The sequence below is a fragment of the Cervus elaphus genome, chromosome 19 (genome assembly GCF_910594005.1).
Source record: "Cervus elaphus chromosome 19, mCerEla1.1, whole genome shotgun sequence".
NCBI classification, from domain to species: Eukaryota; Metazoa; Chordata; class Mammalia; order Artiodactyla; family Cervidae; genus Cervus; species Cervus elaphus.
In genome coordinates, this window is record NC_057833.1 from 54,280,126 (window position 1) to 54,296,624 (window position 16,499).

At 44.1% G+C, this 16,499-nt stretch overlaps 1 protein-coding gene across 1 annotated transcript in view; it reads right to left on the reverse strand.

Moving 5' to 3' along the window:
* Nucleotides 1-768: 768 nt before the first annotated feature.
* The window catches only part of ARHGAP31 (Rho GTPase activating protein 31), a 119,898-nt gene continuing 104,167 nt past the window's right edge, over nt 769-16,499 (reverse strand). Inside the window, exons 11-12 of the mRNA XM_043874409.1 lie at nt 10,122-10,402; nt 769-7,745 (exon numbers count right to left, since the gene is read on the reverse strand). Coding sequence (XP_043730344.1) covers nt 5,316-7,745; nt 10,122-10,402 — 2,711 coding nt within the window. The 3' untranslated portion in view covers nt 769-5,315. The remainder of the gene's footprint in view (nt 7,746-10,121; nt 10,403-16,499) is intronic.

Sequence of the window (16,499 nt, forward strand, 5' to 3'; positions counted from 1 at the left end):
GCTGCAAGGAGGGGAGGACCCTGGGAATTGGAGGAAAGATTAGGAGTGAGGGCAACTGTTGTTGCCAGACTGGAGATGGGGAAGGGTGGTGGGCTCACTCAGGAGAGAGAAACAGGAGTGTGGGGATCTGGGAGTGCATAAGAAAAAAAGGCATGCATAACAGTAATGAAGGAAGAGGAGCAGGCCTGACTGGTGTAAAGTTCTAAATAGGATATTGCCAAAATGCTTGAATTTTAATCCTCTTGGTAACTACTTTTCACTGCAAATATCACCAAGTTGTGAGCCTAGGCAGTATCTTTTTTTTTTTTTTAAGCCCTACATTTAAACTCATTGAGTGCCTTTCCCTCGTCCCTGCAACCCCCTTTTGAGGTAATATATGCCAGAATAGCAAACTTTTGCTTTTTTTCCTTCAGAGCACCATTAACAAAAATCACTGAAACAAATAGTCCTCCCTAACTCAAGTAATAGAAAAACTTGAATGTGAGTTCACGTTTCTGTAGGTAGATCCACACAACTCCTTAAGCTGTGGAGTTCTGAGAATAACTTTTTTTTCTTCTCATTTTTCATTATAACATCCATTGATTTATATTGGGTATCTTGGGTGACATGTATGACTGCAACAGTAAGGGTGAAGTTGTAAATATTTGACAATTATTAAAATACAAGATAACAAAAGCAAGAAAATTTTACTGAAGCAAATCATCAGGATTTTTGCCTTGAGGAGACCAAACCTTGAAGTAATTAAAAAAACCAAACAAAACAAACTAGAACAATGAGCCAGAAGGCATATAATCCATTTTTCCTATTATCGATGTAGATGACCCATGTCCTCTAGTTCATAGTGCCATCATCAGCATTATATAGCATTTATTAGAGTACACTTTAAAGCATAACAATCTTTTAATTACACTTAAATGTCTCTATGGATAGGTTTAATATTTATGCTTCTTTAATCAATAGAAAAACATTTTGATTATATCTTTGGAAACATTTATCAAGCTCAACAAACAGCTGAAATCATGTGGCTTTCCGATAGACTCCTTTGAGAAAGTGCTTTACCTTACAGAATTACAAGCCAGGAAGTACTATGGCATTAAGTTAATGCGAAGCATTTTGATTCATCCAGTAAAACACATGACTCTGTATTTCATGGGTTTCTTATATTTAACTACACCCTCCATCCTCCTAGAAGTGATCCCTTTATTGCTCATAAACTTCAGTGCTACTAGATGATTTACCGTGTGTCAGTCAACTCAGTGGAGGCCCCAACTTGACACCATCTGGACCGACCCTGATCTTAAACCATCATGCTTCCACCATCTCCCATGTCTCTCCATGCTTGGAAAGGTACTGGCTTCCTCTTCTACCTTTATTAGGAAGGTGTTGACAAAGGAGGACACATTCTTTGTCATTCCACATTTTGAACTGATCTTCCTGCTGGAGATGCGTAAGATCGCACTCCTGGCAACACTTAACCCCAAGATTCACATGGTAGAACGTGACTCTAATCAGTCCCTGGGGGGAAACGGACCTTCCCTGAACCTCTCCCATTACAATCCCAGACAAATTAATCCCAAGTTTCCCAACAGCTTTTCAAGCAGAACAGGCCTGTGTAGACAAATGACTGCTTCACCCAACTTGAGGCAAATGTTATTACCATGTGTTAAACATTAGACATGAAAGTAATAATATATCTTGGACCTATGACTTCATCACCAACAGGAGTTAACCCGTTTTGTGATGAATGGAAGTGTCTAAAACCCCCTCTCAAGGAGTATGGAACCCTGATGTTACCTGGTTCATCTGCAAAGATCCAAGAGGATTTCACAGCCAAACTAATTAAGACCACGCAAAACCTCAGATTTATTCTTAGTCACCACTCTAATTGTGTTAATTGACCAAAGCAGAATTCTCAACACTTGAATGTCTTCCTAGTACCTTCTCCTGGATTTGTAATTGTGTTTCATTTGAGTAGAGTCAGTGGGTAACCTGCGCACTATTAGCAATCATATTACAAGGTGCTAAGTTGCTACCTGTTTCCCCCTTCTGCTTTCATTTGGTAACTTGATGGGTCTAAATCTTGCTACTAGTTGCTTATAGGCCATTTCATTTGCTACCATCCTTCTCCTCCTTTTCACTAGAGTCTTCAAGAATTTCAGAGTTCTAAAGTGCCCAATTATTACTAAGTTCTTGCCTAATATTGTCTGTTGAGGATGATGTTTACATTTTTAATCTCCCCAGAATAGGGAATTTTGCCTTGGCCAATATTTTGAATTTTAAGGCTTAGATTAGGCTAAACAGTGTCTTAATGGGGTTTTTGGTCAGGCCTCTTCATATTCCATTTGAAGCAGAGAATAAAAGCCAAATTCCTTCTACCTGGTACATTTTGGCAAAAAAGTGGGGGGGAAAGGTTGGCTTGCGAGGGCCATTTTGCCAAAATATAGGTTATCATCCTCTTAAGCAGCCATTAACACTGAAAGAAACATTAGAATATGCATGTTTTCCACTTTAAATTCAAGTTTTAAATCAGTCACCCCCATGTTGAGGACCAATAGTTGAATTTGAGCCACCCCCATATTGAGGACCAATAGCCCTTTGAGAATCTGTTTCTGTAGCCCTTTCTCGGGCACCATGTAGATCCTCCTATAAACAGCAGCACCTCTTCTCTTCCTTCCCCTGGATAGAATCAGGCAGTCTAATTTCCATCCAGCCATTCTCAGAGGGGTTCATTTTTCAGCCCCAAGTGGATATCCAAATAGGTAATCTCAGATTTGGGGGGAACAATTTCAAGAGAGAAATGTAATGAGTTTTCCCTGTCATGCAATGGAATGTCATCAGTGCCAGGCTTGCCCCAGGAAGCTTATGAAGATGGAGAGGTCCACACTGTAGCAGCAGGACACTGACCAAGAAGGTGAGTCAGTTTCCAAGGCCTTCTGGATTGATTGGCCAGGAAAACTCAGAGTAGAGAATATCTTCAGTTATTTCATGATGACATCCACACATAAAAACCCCTGAAGATGCTACAAATGAAAGATGTCACAATCTAAGCAACAATGGCAGTCATTTAATAAATCTACATGGGTGCCTCAAGTTGAACTCACTTGTTAATGGTGACTTCTCAGTCTATCCCCAAATTAAAATATATCCTCTAAGTGTTACAAACAAAAATTTAAAATCATCATAAACTTGGCTCAGAGTTCTGATGGTGAAGCAAAGTGCAGTGCCCTCCTTCTCTCACCTCCTAACTGGAACATGATCTTTATCAAAACGTAGATACCACGGTGTACGGAGATTGACATACAGCCTACTGGCCACATTTGATAAGGCAGGAATGTCCTTTTCAAATCTGAATGTGGCCTTTCTCATCTGACATCACTATACTCCTTCACCTTGCTTGCCTAGGGGGAAAAATGCTATACTTGAAGGACTTTTCTTATGGGTTTACATCTCACTGGCTGTTGGTCCGACATCTTGCTCACCCAATGAGAATGCAAAAAACACAGACCAAAGGCCTATTAACTGTTCCCCTTACTCACTCAGTGCCCTCAGAGCAGAGCTCATTGGCTGGCCTGCCAGTTATCTCTGCCATAGATACTGATTTTAAAAGTATAGGACAAGGTTTCAAAACCCAGTAAGACTTATCAGGGAAGAAGGGAAAGAGCAATATGTAACTGTTGGAGGGCATCAGCTTCCAATTTCTCACTCGAGGAGGTAACTTCAGTTCAGCCCCTAATCCAGCCCAGTACCAGCCTCGGTGGTGAGGTCAGCCCAGAGGTACTGCTAGCTCTTAAGAGAAATATGTGCAGTGACTGAGCTTCTGGACAGAGTTCAGCCAGCCTTGAACCTGAGAAGAGGTGCACAGGGCTAAAAATAGGTCCTATGCTTTCTTTGTTTCTCAAACAAGATAGTTGTCCTTGAAGGTCTGAAAGTGTTGATACCTTGATGGGTTTTGCCTTGAGCAGGGCTCCTGTGAAGATGCCCTTTTTGGAAAAAGCACCAAAAGTCTGTCAGCAGGTTATGTTAATCCTCCTTTCTCTCTCCAGTTGGAAAGAACCACTTGATGTTCTAAATAACTGAAATAAGATCAGATTGGTTTATTGCTTCTGCTTGCGTACAGACAGGAGAAGAGCAAGGCTGAGCACTGGGGTGGGTGGTGGATGAGGAGGACTATGGAAAGGGGAGGAGTGCCTCAAAGCTGCTGTTCAGCAGTGGAGGGACAATGAGGAAGGCAGGCATCAAGAAGCGCAGCGGTCAAGTGGCCATGATGGCCACCCTACATGGGTCCTTCTCTCTCCTCCTGGGATTTCCCCCCTTATCTTCTCCTACACTCTGGCCCCAGCTGAGGAAGGAGAGTGAAGCTGAGCTAGAGGTGTTTTTTACGAATGTCCCACTGACTTAAGCACTGCAAGTTTAGAATGTAGTTCTGCCTATGTGTGAGGCTTTTCTCTATGATGACATCCTGTTCATGAACTCTGACACTGGAAGGAGAGCAGATCACTATCACACACCTAAATGAATATTTAGCACATTTCACTGAGGTAACCCTCAGCTCAGCTCCCATCCTCCCCAACTACTGAATTTATAAATCAGAGGCAGGACAGTGGAGTCCCAAATTAATAAAAGCCAGACCCAGAAAGTCGTCTTGAATTGTGCCAGTCTCATAGTTTGCTCTTGAGAATACATTCTGATTTTCTATGCTGGTATATGGAGCCATCTGGGACAGGTCTGCAGGGATTCAGGGAAAGCATGGGTAAATTCACCCACTTGGATATCTAAGTGTACGTTAGTTTGTGTTTCCAAACCTGCTTCTACTCTGGATAGTACACTTTTACAAAGCTTATCAGAAAACTGGTCTAAAAGAACACATGCTTTAAAGAGCATTAAAAAGCATGAAGTAAATAGGAGGCCTTCAAACCTCAATAGCAACATTTGTCAACATTGGCAAAAGGTTTCTCTTTCAAAAGATATTCTCACATCCGCCTCTTAACAGCACTAGATAATGGCAATGGGGGAGTGATGCAACATGTTTAAGCCCCACATATCACTGGAGGCCAGCATTTCATCCTTTTCCCTTACCTGAACTTTCCCTGCCTGCTCAAGTAGGCTTATTTAAATGTCAGCTCTTGTCCTTCCCCTGACCTCTCTTCTGGAAAATGGCCTAATTAATAAATGGTCAAAAGGCTAAAGAAAGAGAAGAAGAGGCCAAAATAAGCCCAAACTTGGATAATCTCTGCCTGGAATATAGGCAAGGAGCCTTTGTAAAAACTTCCAGATGAATCATGACATTTTCTCAGGTACCAGCAGGCGAACTGATGTCATTCTATTTGCCTTCCACTTCTTCCATCCAGAATCACTGATCTCCGCTGGGGCTGGTAAAAACAGCTTGTTGAGGTCTCCAGTCTCTGGCCATTCTTAGGGATGGTCATTTTATTCCTAAGTGTAACCCCTTCTGGTGTGACCCATGTGTTTTCTGCCAACTCCCCGCAAAGCAGGCCAGGGGAAATTGTCTGCGTGGGACTTCTGATAGGGGACAGCAGGACCTTGGAATCTGTCCCTGTAGATGAGGGGGGTGGGTGGTCCATAATGGGGAAAGGAGGACTGAATAAGATTAGGCTCTGAGGTCTTCCTGGTCTAGACCTATGGAAAGGCTTAGAACCCCCTGATGAGCGCTCTATTTTTGAAGAAAGAAGGTTGTCCCCAGATGGCTCTGTCTCTGATGTGCGCTTTCTACACTGCACTACTGCATCCTGAGTGGTCAGCAGGTTGGTCAAACCTGGTTCTGGAGAAAGGGTGGGTCCCTCGCACACACGAGATGCAGTGGTATCCACTGGCAAGGACTCAATGGCTCCTGTATCTTGCTTTGGCTTTTCTTCCTTTGGGCTTTCCAAGGAGGAAAGAGAATCATCTTTGCTAAGTCTCTGAGAGGTCCCACCAGTGGAGCCAGGTTCCTCTTGGTTCCTCTCCAGGGGCTGAGCCCCACTCTCCTCTGAGCTCTGAGAGGGCAGGGGCTGTGGGATCTGAGTGTACTGAATCTTGGGTGGGATGACTGGGACTGCCCTGGCCTGGCACATTTTGACCATGAAGGAGGTTCTCACAGCTGACACACTCACAGGAGCTGAGTTACGGCGGCCCGTCAGGGCATGAGCAACCATGTCCAGGTCCTGAGAGTCCTGGGAGTAAACCCTCCAGGAGTCTACTTTACCATGAGATGAGGTCAGCCATGTGACCTTTGGGTCTCCTGGCTCAGAGAGTTGCACTTCAGGTGACCCAAATGAGGCTGCATTCTCAAACCGGAAGAGGTCAGTGATGGGAACGGTGGAGTCCAAGTTGAGAGACGAAGGCCTATTTTTCCCCTTTGCAGCCCCACCCTCACTGCTCTTGAGCTGGAACTTAGGGGGACGCTCTCCAGGTGAGGTGTGGTCCTGCACACCAGGTGAGTTCTCCTTGCTGCTTTCTGGCTCAGGATCACCACCATGCTCAACCTGAGGGTTGTGTGGCCCCAAGTGTGTCCCCAGTTGCTTTCCTTCTGCTAGATTGACAGGGCTGGATTCTGCTGATGTGGGCTGCAAACCACCTGGTGCCTGCTGCTTAGGAGGAACCTCTGTCCTTTTCAGGCCAGAAAACTCTTGAAAGGACCTCATGGCTTTCTCATTCCACCCAGTAATCTCACTCCTGGGTGCCAAGGGCTGCAGGGGGTTGGAATTCCTCTCTGCTTCAAGATCAGCACAACTGCTGGAGGAGGAACCCTTGAGAGTCCACTGGCTCTTAACCATGGTTTTGCCATCTAGAGAATGACTCTGGCGAAGGCTGGGTCTGTGAGAAAGCCTCTTTTCTAGTCGGTGGCCCTGGGGGCCCTGCATTTGGGTCTCTTGTATATCTTTAAGGGTGGGTGAGTGCAGGGGGCTTGTCACCCACTGGGGCTCCTCCCAGGGCTCCACCATCTCCAGGCCATGCTGGGCAATGTCTGTCACAGTGTCATCGTCATCACAGTCTGAGGGCTCCTGTACTGAGTGGGCAGCATCCTCCTCTCCTTGTGGGGAAATCTCAGCCTCCCTGGTTGGGCTAGGAGAACTAGAGCCTTTGCTCTCAGGAGCAGCACTCTTTGAATTTTGCTTTTCACTTTCTTCTGAAGAGGCCTTGTCTCCCTGACAAAGACTGGGGATCCCAGTGCTGCCTTTGGAATTCAGCTGGTCTGCATATGGATTGATTCTCAAATTCCCAGATGGGTCTTCTCTCTCAGGGTCACTCTTCAATAGCTGGACTCGAGGTTCCTCCTCTAAAGGTGTTGGAGGGGGAGCAGCAGGTGGGAGCAGAGGAGACAGATTCCCTGGGACTCCCACTTCCATCCTTGCTTGTGGAGAAGACTTCTCCAATGGAACTATTTCCAGAGGAGTCAGGCTGGCAGGGTCTGGGCGCTGGCCCTTTTCGGGCTCTGGCTCAGGTCTAGGGAGGATGCTGGCTGTCTCCAGCTTTTCTCTATTGGCTGCTGTGGAAGGGCCTGGTGTGCTCTGATTGGTTGGATTCTTAGTCCACTCCTCCAGAGGGGTGGAGACTGGAGCTGGGGTGGAGCTCCCAGGGGGCTCCGGGGAAGCACAAGGCCCTGGACTAGATTCAAGAATAGGCTGAGTTGGGCTGATCTTTAGAGCAGGTGGTGCCAAGGAGGAGAGTTCCTCCTCAGATTCAATAATTTTCAGCTCCTGTTGAATCTCAGGCCAGATCAGGGCGTTGACCAGATCATCTTCATCCTGAAAAACATCAAGAAACTGATTACTTTAGAACCAAAGACACTGGGCGCAGTTGCCCAGGGACAGAAGGGGCTGCACTACCAGCGGCGCTACCCCAGCACACAAAGGATACAGCATTAATGGTAACTGAGGATGTTTATTCATGCTTACAGTGCACCACAACACATATTAAACGTATTTTCTTAATTGTCCCAAGAACCCTAAAAGATAAATGCTACTGTAATTATTCCCATTTTGGAGATGAGGCAACCTATGTTCAAACAGATTAGACATTTTGCCAAAGTCACATAGCAGCAGATCAGGATTGAAATCCAGGTTAGTCTACACCAGAACATAAGCACTTAATCCCTGTTCATTGTTGCCTTATGAAACCAACCCAATCCCTGATCTCATATAACTTCAGATTGATCCAATGGCTCATAAGAATGAGGTTCTCCCAATGGAATGAAATGTTAACTCTTGCCCTGACACCTGATTTCCAAATAAATACAGCTATCCCTTCTCACTACTGAAAAAATACATATTTCACATGGAAAAAAGATATGGTACATATTAAAAGAAAAAAGAATGAAAAACAGCAAAATGGGACTTCCTGGTGGTACAGTGGTTAAGAATCCACCTGCCAATGTAGGGGACATAGGTTTAATTCCTGGTATGGGAAGATTCCACATGCCATGGGCAACTAACACCTGTGTGCCACAGCTACTGAGCCCAAGCACTGCAACTACCAAGGCCCCTATGCCTAGAGCCTGTGCGCCACAAAAAGAGATGCCACCGCAGTGAGAAGCCGTAATGAAGAGGAGCCCCTACTCACCATGATTAGGGAAAGCCCAGGTGCCGCAACAAAAATAGATAATAATAAAATAGTTGTTCTTTTTTAAGCTATAAAATTCTGAGCAAATCAGAAGAGTTTCCATTGCCCTTAGGTTAAGCTCCAAATCCCTTCCAAGCAACCCTGCAGGACGTGACCCACACTTTGCTCTGAGCCTCACTTTTTCTAGTCCATGTTCCCATTCTCCAGCCTTGTTTTTGTTCCTTGAATGTTCTGTGCTCTTTCCCATTTCAGATTCACGGCACATCTTACTCTTCTGCCTGGGAGTCTCTCCCTCCCTATTCTGCTCCCTACCCCTTTCTCCTAGCTTAAGTTTTGAATAGAAATATCTATTCTTCAGAGATGCCTTCCTTGAGCCCCCTCCTCCCTCTGACTAGGTTGGGCCCTCCTGTGACACGCTCCCACAGAAGCCGTATTTCCATAGCATCCTAGAAAAGACTTGGTTCATGATCTTTCTATTAAGCTGTCAGCTCCAAGAAGACAGAGATGGTGATCATCTTGTACACTGCAGTGATCCCAGTGCTCAGCAGTGTGTCTCACACAATATAGGTATTTAATACATGTTTTTAAATGAATGAATTGCTGCTTTTACTTGTTCCCATGAATCCAGCCTGGTTCTCCTAGCATAAACTTCATCTGCTTCTCAAAGCAATGTCATTCATACTTTATCCCTCCCAGAATTCAATCCCCAAAATAATCTTTGCATCTTTCTGCTTCTATAAATACAAACATAACTTACAGGAACCCTTAATCAGCCCTCCGGAGGCCACTGTGGTAGCCCTGCACTGCCCTAACTTCTAGCCCATAAGCCTTTTATACCCGTCCCAGAGACCAAGTTCCTGAAAGCTACTTAAAAGGCAAAGATCTTTTCTCCTCTGGCATACTTCTCCAGGTCACACTCAGGTCACCAGAGCTATTTCCCAAATGCAAGACTCCTCTCTCGGTGTCCCTGGAAAACCTCCTCAAACTTCAGCATAAGCAATGATATCCCTTCCCCTAGAACCTTGGAAAATCCCACCTCTGAAAGGTGGAAAAGGTTCAGCATGCTCTGGCATCATGCTTAAAGTTCTTCAGAGCCATAGGAGGAAGGAATAGATCCTGAAAATCTTACAGAAGATTTTTATAAACAAGCATAGATAACTGTCTATCCAGAATGTCTGGAAGAGAGTTGGCCCCCATGAGTGGTCATCATGTTTGGGACCAGGACATGACAAGCAGGTTTTGTCCTGCTTTCTGGATTGAATGTCATTACATTCCCAGGACAAATTACTGATTTATGGTGACTTCAGGCTAGAAATATTTAGAGCTGAGTTTGTCCTAGGGAATTTGAGCTGAATGGTTACTTATTATCACCACAGGACCCCTGAAAAGTTCACTGCAGGAAAAAGAACAAATCCCAGACCTGATCAGAATGCTGTGCTCTTTGGCAGAAACTGGTTCTTCAAACAAATAAACAAACAGCAACAAAAAACTTTAAACTGTACCAAGAGCCCTTGAGAAAAAGAAAACCCTACTGACTGGACCAGGCCATGAGTCTACCTTACCATCTCATGGAGAAACACTGCTTCGGCTCTGGCCCCGGGGTTCTCCTGAAGAGCACTGGCCGCCACCTGGCTGGTCTCTCCCCTCTCCTCCACCACCTTCTCTGCATCCAGCTTCTTCTCTAGTTCACTTGAATTCTGAGAGCCTAGGGGGCTTTCTGAGGTTTTCTTCTCCTCCACTTGGGTGCCTTGCTCCAGGGGGAGGTCTTTGCTGCATTCCACTGTTCTCACCGTGTCTGGTCCTGGCTTGGTATTCTCGAGAGCTGCCTTCTTAGGTACAGATGCTGCAATGAGGATAAGAGTTATCAGCTGAAGGAGACTCCATGTCTAGAGAGGCCATTCCCAGCACAGTCATAGTCTTGGACTAGCTCTGCTACACAAGGATGGAAGGATTCTCCCAGCTCACTACTCCCCTCACATTCTTTACTCTTTCCTCCTATCAATGATCTGTCCTCATATCCCAGAGTCTCAGACTGCTGGAAGTGGGAGGGACCTCGAAGATCATCTAGTCCAGTTGTTTTCAACTGGGAACCATTTACTCCTCCCCTCTCCAGGGGACATTTGGCAATGTCTGGAGACACTTCTTGTTGCAACAGGTGGGGGAAGTAGCTACTGACATCTAGTGGGTGGAAGCCAGGAACACTTCTAAATATCCTACAAAGCATAAGACAAACCCCCACAAAGAGTTACCCAGTCCAAAATGTCAATAGTGTTGAGGATGAGAAACCTGGTACTAATCCAATCTTTTGCTTGCTGTCTAAGGTCACAGAAATCTGTTATCTACAGTAAGCTACAAAGATGTATTATGATTATAACTGCAGCTTCCTATGTGACTCTTTTCAGGGATTACCTGCACAGTCACTTGGATATATATTTACATCTAAAGTGATTAAGCTCTGATCTTAAACAGTAGAGAGAGACAGTAGAGGCAGCAGATCTCATGTTTGGCCCCCACTGTCTTTCATGAAGAAGGTCCTATTTCACCATACAAGGCTGTTTCCACAGTGTAGGATAAAGTCTCCATACCTTGCATGTTCTGGTTATATAGAAGATGCTCAGTGATATTATTTGCATTGGAATTAAAGAAGTCTGAGTTCAAATGTTAGTTTTTCAATGAATCTTGTAATCTTGGTACATGGCATAATACTATATAATAATATATTACAGGACTGTTGTGAAGATAAAGAAGATTAGGGAGGCAAAGCACCCAGTATAGAGTCTGACATAGAGTACAAGCTCAGAAAAGTTTATTGATTAAGAACAAATTCTTTTCATTGCCACTAGTTATGCTGGTGACTTAACTCAAGGCTTCTGACCACATAATGGCCTTGAAGCTCAGTCACACCCAGTAACAGCATCCTGATGTTGGAACTAATAACACTTCAGACCTGACAACAGTGCTATCTTCTCCTGCCCATCACTTAGCAGGCTTGTTTTTTGAAATTTAATTTAGTCTTTGAATATGTAAAACAACTACAGAGTTGAAAAGTTAAAATTATATGAATCAGTGACCTCAGAAAAGTTTAGCTTTCATCCCTGTGTTGCTTCCAGTCTGTTCCACACCCTCACTGTCTCCTGTGGATAACCATTTTTATTAGTTTCTAGTTTATTCTGCCATAGTTCATTTCTGCATAGATAAGCAAATACTTGTACCATCTATTTTTTATTCCCCACCTTTATTACACAAATGTGTAATATGATCTATATTACACATGTGATCTATACTGTTCTTGCTTTGCATTTTTTTACTTAAGAACCTATCTTGAAGTCTATGCCATGTTAGTACATAATGAAATTGACTGTTCTTTAGGATGTGGGCTTCCCTTGTGGCTCAGCTGGTAAAGAATCCACCTGCAATGCAGGAGACCTGGGTTCGATCCCTGGGTTGGGAAAATTCCCTGGAGAAGGGAAAGACTACCTACTCCAGTATTCTGGCCTAGAGAATCCCATGGACTGTATAGTCCATGGGGTCACGAAGAGATGGGCATGACTGAGCAACTTTCACTTTCTTTAGGATGTGGCTGAGTTTGAGTTCCCCTCAAAATAGAGCCTTAGTCAAGGTCCTGGCAGCAGGCAGCTTATTTGAAAGGTGGTCCCTGGAAACAGGAGTGAGGAGGTGAGACAGAGATGGAGGAAATGGCAATAAAGTGGTTACCACAACCAGAGCAACCAGAATGCAGTCCTTGGTGACCCTCTAAAGAACCGTGAGTAAATGTGCCACATAGTTATTCCACCAAGGGTGGGCAGCAGGCTCATTAGTCCACTGACTCCCATCACCTACTGGTTGACAGCTGCCTTAGTTAAACTCCACACTTCTGGGTTTGCTTGAGCAAGGGCTGGGTAAGAGTCTCCCTTCAGAAAAACCCCTGAGGCAGAAAACCAGAAACACAAGGCAGACACTTGAGACAGAATACCATCTGTGTGCAAAGAAACTATCCCTCACAGATGCATAAGAGTCTGAGGAAGTGGTGCAGGGCTCACAAAGCTATGAACCCCATGGAATTCAACAATGGGAATGCATCCTAGTTATTCAATCCATCCCCTAAAGATGACATTTGAGGTGTATCCTGTCTTTTGCTATTATAAATAATGCCATGATATGCATACACATTTTGTGCTTGTGCAGCTACTTATTTAGGACAAATTCTTGGAAGTGAAACTTCTTGGTAAAAGGGTAATGTATCAGTGATTTTAAGAAAATATTTTCTTCCCCTTTTACTAAGATCTCTTGGTTGGATGTTGGCCAGTGTCTCTTTCTGCAAAGCTTGGGATCTTCCATTTGTTGACCATAGACTCTTAAAGCGAGGGGTGGAAGAAAGGCCTGCATTTCATGTGAGCTTGTTCAGGTCACTCTCTGTCCTGCTCAGAGCCCTCCTCACTCTGGCCCAGCCACATGTCCACTCCCCTCCCACCCCCTGGGGTAGACGCTGAGCAGACCCAGTACCCCTGACCGGCCTTATACTCCCCTGCTCTGGTCCTTCCTGAGATTCAAACCTTCCCCATTTCAAGACATTAACCTAATAACATATCTTTTGGAGCATCCCCAGACCACGCTCTCCTTCTCCACTTCCTACAGCATTCACTGTTATTACCTGTGTGTGGCTAAGCCATCAGGTTACCATTTTCTTTCCACTCGTATGTGACACCCATCCCTGGGTTAAGCTTCTCAGCACAGAGGCAGTACCTATGTCAAGAAACTATCATGTAAGGGACTAGGAGTCCAGGTCTTGTTGTGGCTGGATACCTGTAAGCAATAAAGGAGTCTCTGTAGCTCAAAAGAGGAGGAGAGGCATCGTCAGATTGCCAGCATGGGATGCTTTATATATGAAGTGGGTGACCATGGAGATAGAGACTTCTAATGTCCCCTAGTGTCTTTTCTCTTGCTTATTTTGAAATAGAACCATCTCAGCCACTCAAGTTTAGCTAGGTACCTGACCATCCACTCAGCCACGCTTCTCAGCCTCCCTTGAAGGTCAGCGTGGCCATGAGAGTTTTGAGATGAAAGTAGAAGTTTGGCCAAAAGTATAGGAATGGGTTTGAGCAGAGTGACTAAAACTTTGAATCAGGTTACCTGGAAAATTGTCTTAATTCTTTTTCTTTTATCTATTGCTATTGCACAGAAGAAATAAAAAATAATGTATTAAGGAAGGTGGAGTTCTTCATTTGGAATAATTATGAAAGAAAGTAATTAGAACCAATGTTAACCTAACCCCACCAGAGACAAAGGTGAGCCCGCCACCCGCCCCACAATGTCCTTGAAACTTTTGGCATCTCCCTCTGGCCACTGGTCCTAGATTCACATGGCTGCCTCCTATAAGGTCCCTCATTCTGCCCTGGCTGTCACTAATCACAGTCAGGGAAGCAGGCTGGAGCCTCCATCAGTGTCTTTCCAAGACCAATTTGATACAGACTGGGTATTCTGATTTACAGAGAGATGGAAGGAGAGAGGGGGAAAAAAGGTAACAGATTGTCTGCCAAAGACCCCTTGGGGTCTGGGGACCCTCTCTTTTAAGGACAACCAGTCACATAAAAGCCTTTAGAAACATTTTTTTCCTCAAAGGTTTCACTTCCTCTTCTAGCCCTCACCCTGTTCCACCCACACCAACCCATAAAGCATTCTCCAGACAGGGTATCACTTAACACCCCTAAGTTTTTACTCCTCTTATGCCCCATCCTGAAGGGAAGGGGGAGGAGAATGTTTACTGAGCATCCTGAGGGCCACACTCTAAGCAGGCATTTCATGAACAGTCTCCTGTGCAGAACTCATCCCAGCCCTTGAGACGAGAGCCATCTCCGCTCTGCAGAAGAGAAACAGGCTCAGAGATACCAACCAGCTCTCATGTTGCCCCAAAGTGGTGAAGCTCAAATCTGGACCCTTCCAGCTGGAGTCCAAAATCTATACACTTCTCATAACGGTCCAGTGGCTCTCAGCCCAGAACACCCTTTTCCATATATTCTGCATTAAAAAGTCCTACACGTTAATGAAGGGCCAAATGTCACCACTTCTGAGAAGGATTTCTGGAATCCTCCTGAGAGGACTGCTTCAGGCTATCTTTTCTGAACCCTTCTTTCATAATACTTTGGGAACTTATGCACTCCCTCATTCAAAAAGTCCAATGAAGCATATATCCAGACAAAACTACAATTAAAAAAGATACATGCACCCCTACATTCATAGCAGCACTATTCATAATAGCCAAGATATGGAAAAACCTAAATGCCCATCAACAGATGAATGGATAAAGGAGATGTGATACATATGTACAATGGAATACTACTCAGCCATAAAAAAGAATGAAATAATGCCATTTGCAGCAACACAGATGCAACTAGAGATTATCATCCTAAGTGAAGTAAGTCAGAAAGAGAAAGACAAATACCATCTGATATCACTTGTATGTGGATATTACTTGAATACAGAATCTAAAATATGACACAAATGGGAACGTCCCTGGCAGTCCAGTGGTTAATACTTCACCTTGCATGGTCGGGGGTATGGGTTCAATCCCTGGTTGGGGAACTAAGATCCCACATGACTTGTGGCCAAAAAACCAAAACATAATACAGAGACAATATTGTAACAATTCAGTAAAGACTTTAAAAATGGTCCATGTCAAAAAAAAAATCTTCAAAATATGACACAAATGAACCTATCTACAAAACAGAAACAGACTCATGGGCGTAGAGAACAGACTTGTGCCTGCCAAGTGGGAGGAGTTTCGGGAGGATGGGCTTAGCAGATATAAATTTTTATTTATGGAATGGATAAACAACAAGGTCCCACTGTATAGCACAGATAACTATATTCAACATCCTATGACAAACTTTAATGAGAAAGAATATTAAAAATGTATATGTATGTATAACTGAATCACTTTGCTGTACAGTGAAAATTAACACAACACTATAAATCAACTATACTTTAATTTAAAAAATAAAATCTCAAAAAAGAAAAAAAAAAAAGCCCAAGAAGGGTGTTAGGCTACTTCTACCAGTTGACCCTGTGCTGCAGGAGGGTGCAGGGTTTCAGTTTCCCTTCCTAGCCTGTGAGCTTGCTGGGGGAAGGGACTGCATTTTAAGAATCTTTGTAACCCTACAGCCCGTAGCAAACATGAGAGGGAGCATGGCAGAATGCTTGGATTTTTTAAAAGTCTGGATTAAAATCCTGACTTTTATATGTCCTTGCTAGGAGCCCTCAGGCAAGTTAACAATTTCCTCTCTTAGCAAACAGGGATAATGGTAACTATATAATAACCTCAAGGAGTTGTTGTGAGGAGAAATGAGATAACACATGTAGAACACTTAGGACAGTGCCTTGACATCATGATAAGTAATCAGAAAAAGTTAGCTAATATTAATTGAAATAGAAATATTCTTAAACCACAATGAGAATCTGTTGGTTTGTCTCTCAGTCATCCTTTCCTCTGAGGTTCTTATTATTTCCCTTCTGTGTTGCTCACAGTTGGTTGTTGGTTCTCATTCCAGAGAAGGCCTAGAGACTCAAGCTTGGCCAATCTTAGAATCCTATTCATCCAGCCACAGTGACTGGCCCAAGGTTGGGGGCGTGACCCAAGCAGAGCCAATCAGAATCCTTGCTGTGTCTGATACAAGGAAATTGAGAGGTAGATGCTCCTTCTCATTGCTAAGTCTGCTAGCCATGTTCCCGGCAGACATGAGGTAGAAATTTGGGATGGGTGGATGGAGAGATTGTGTCTGAAAGAGCTGAATCCTCATTTCCAGCTCTGCATTCCATTCCGTGAGCTTCCCTCCCCTTCCTTCTCACTATGTGAATGAATAAAATAATAATAACAAGTAACATTTACATAGTACTTGCTACGTACTAGACCCTGTTCTGAGGGCTTTACATGTATTAACTAATAT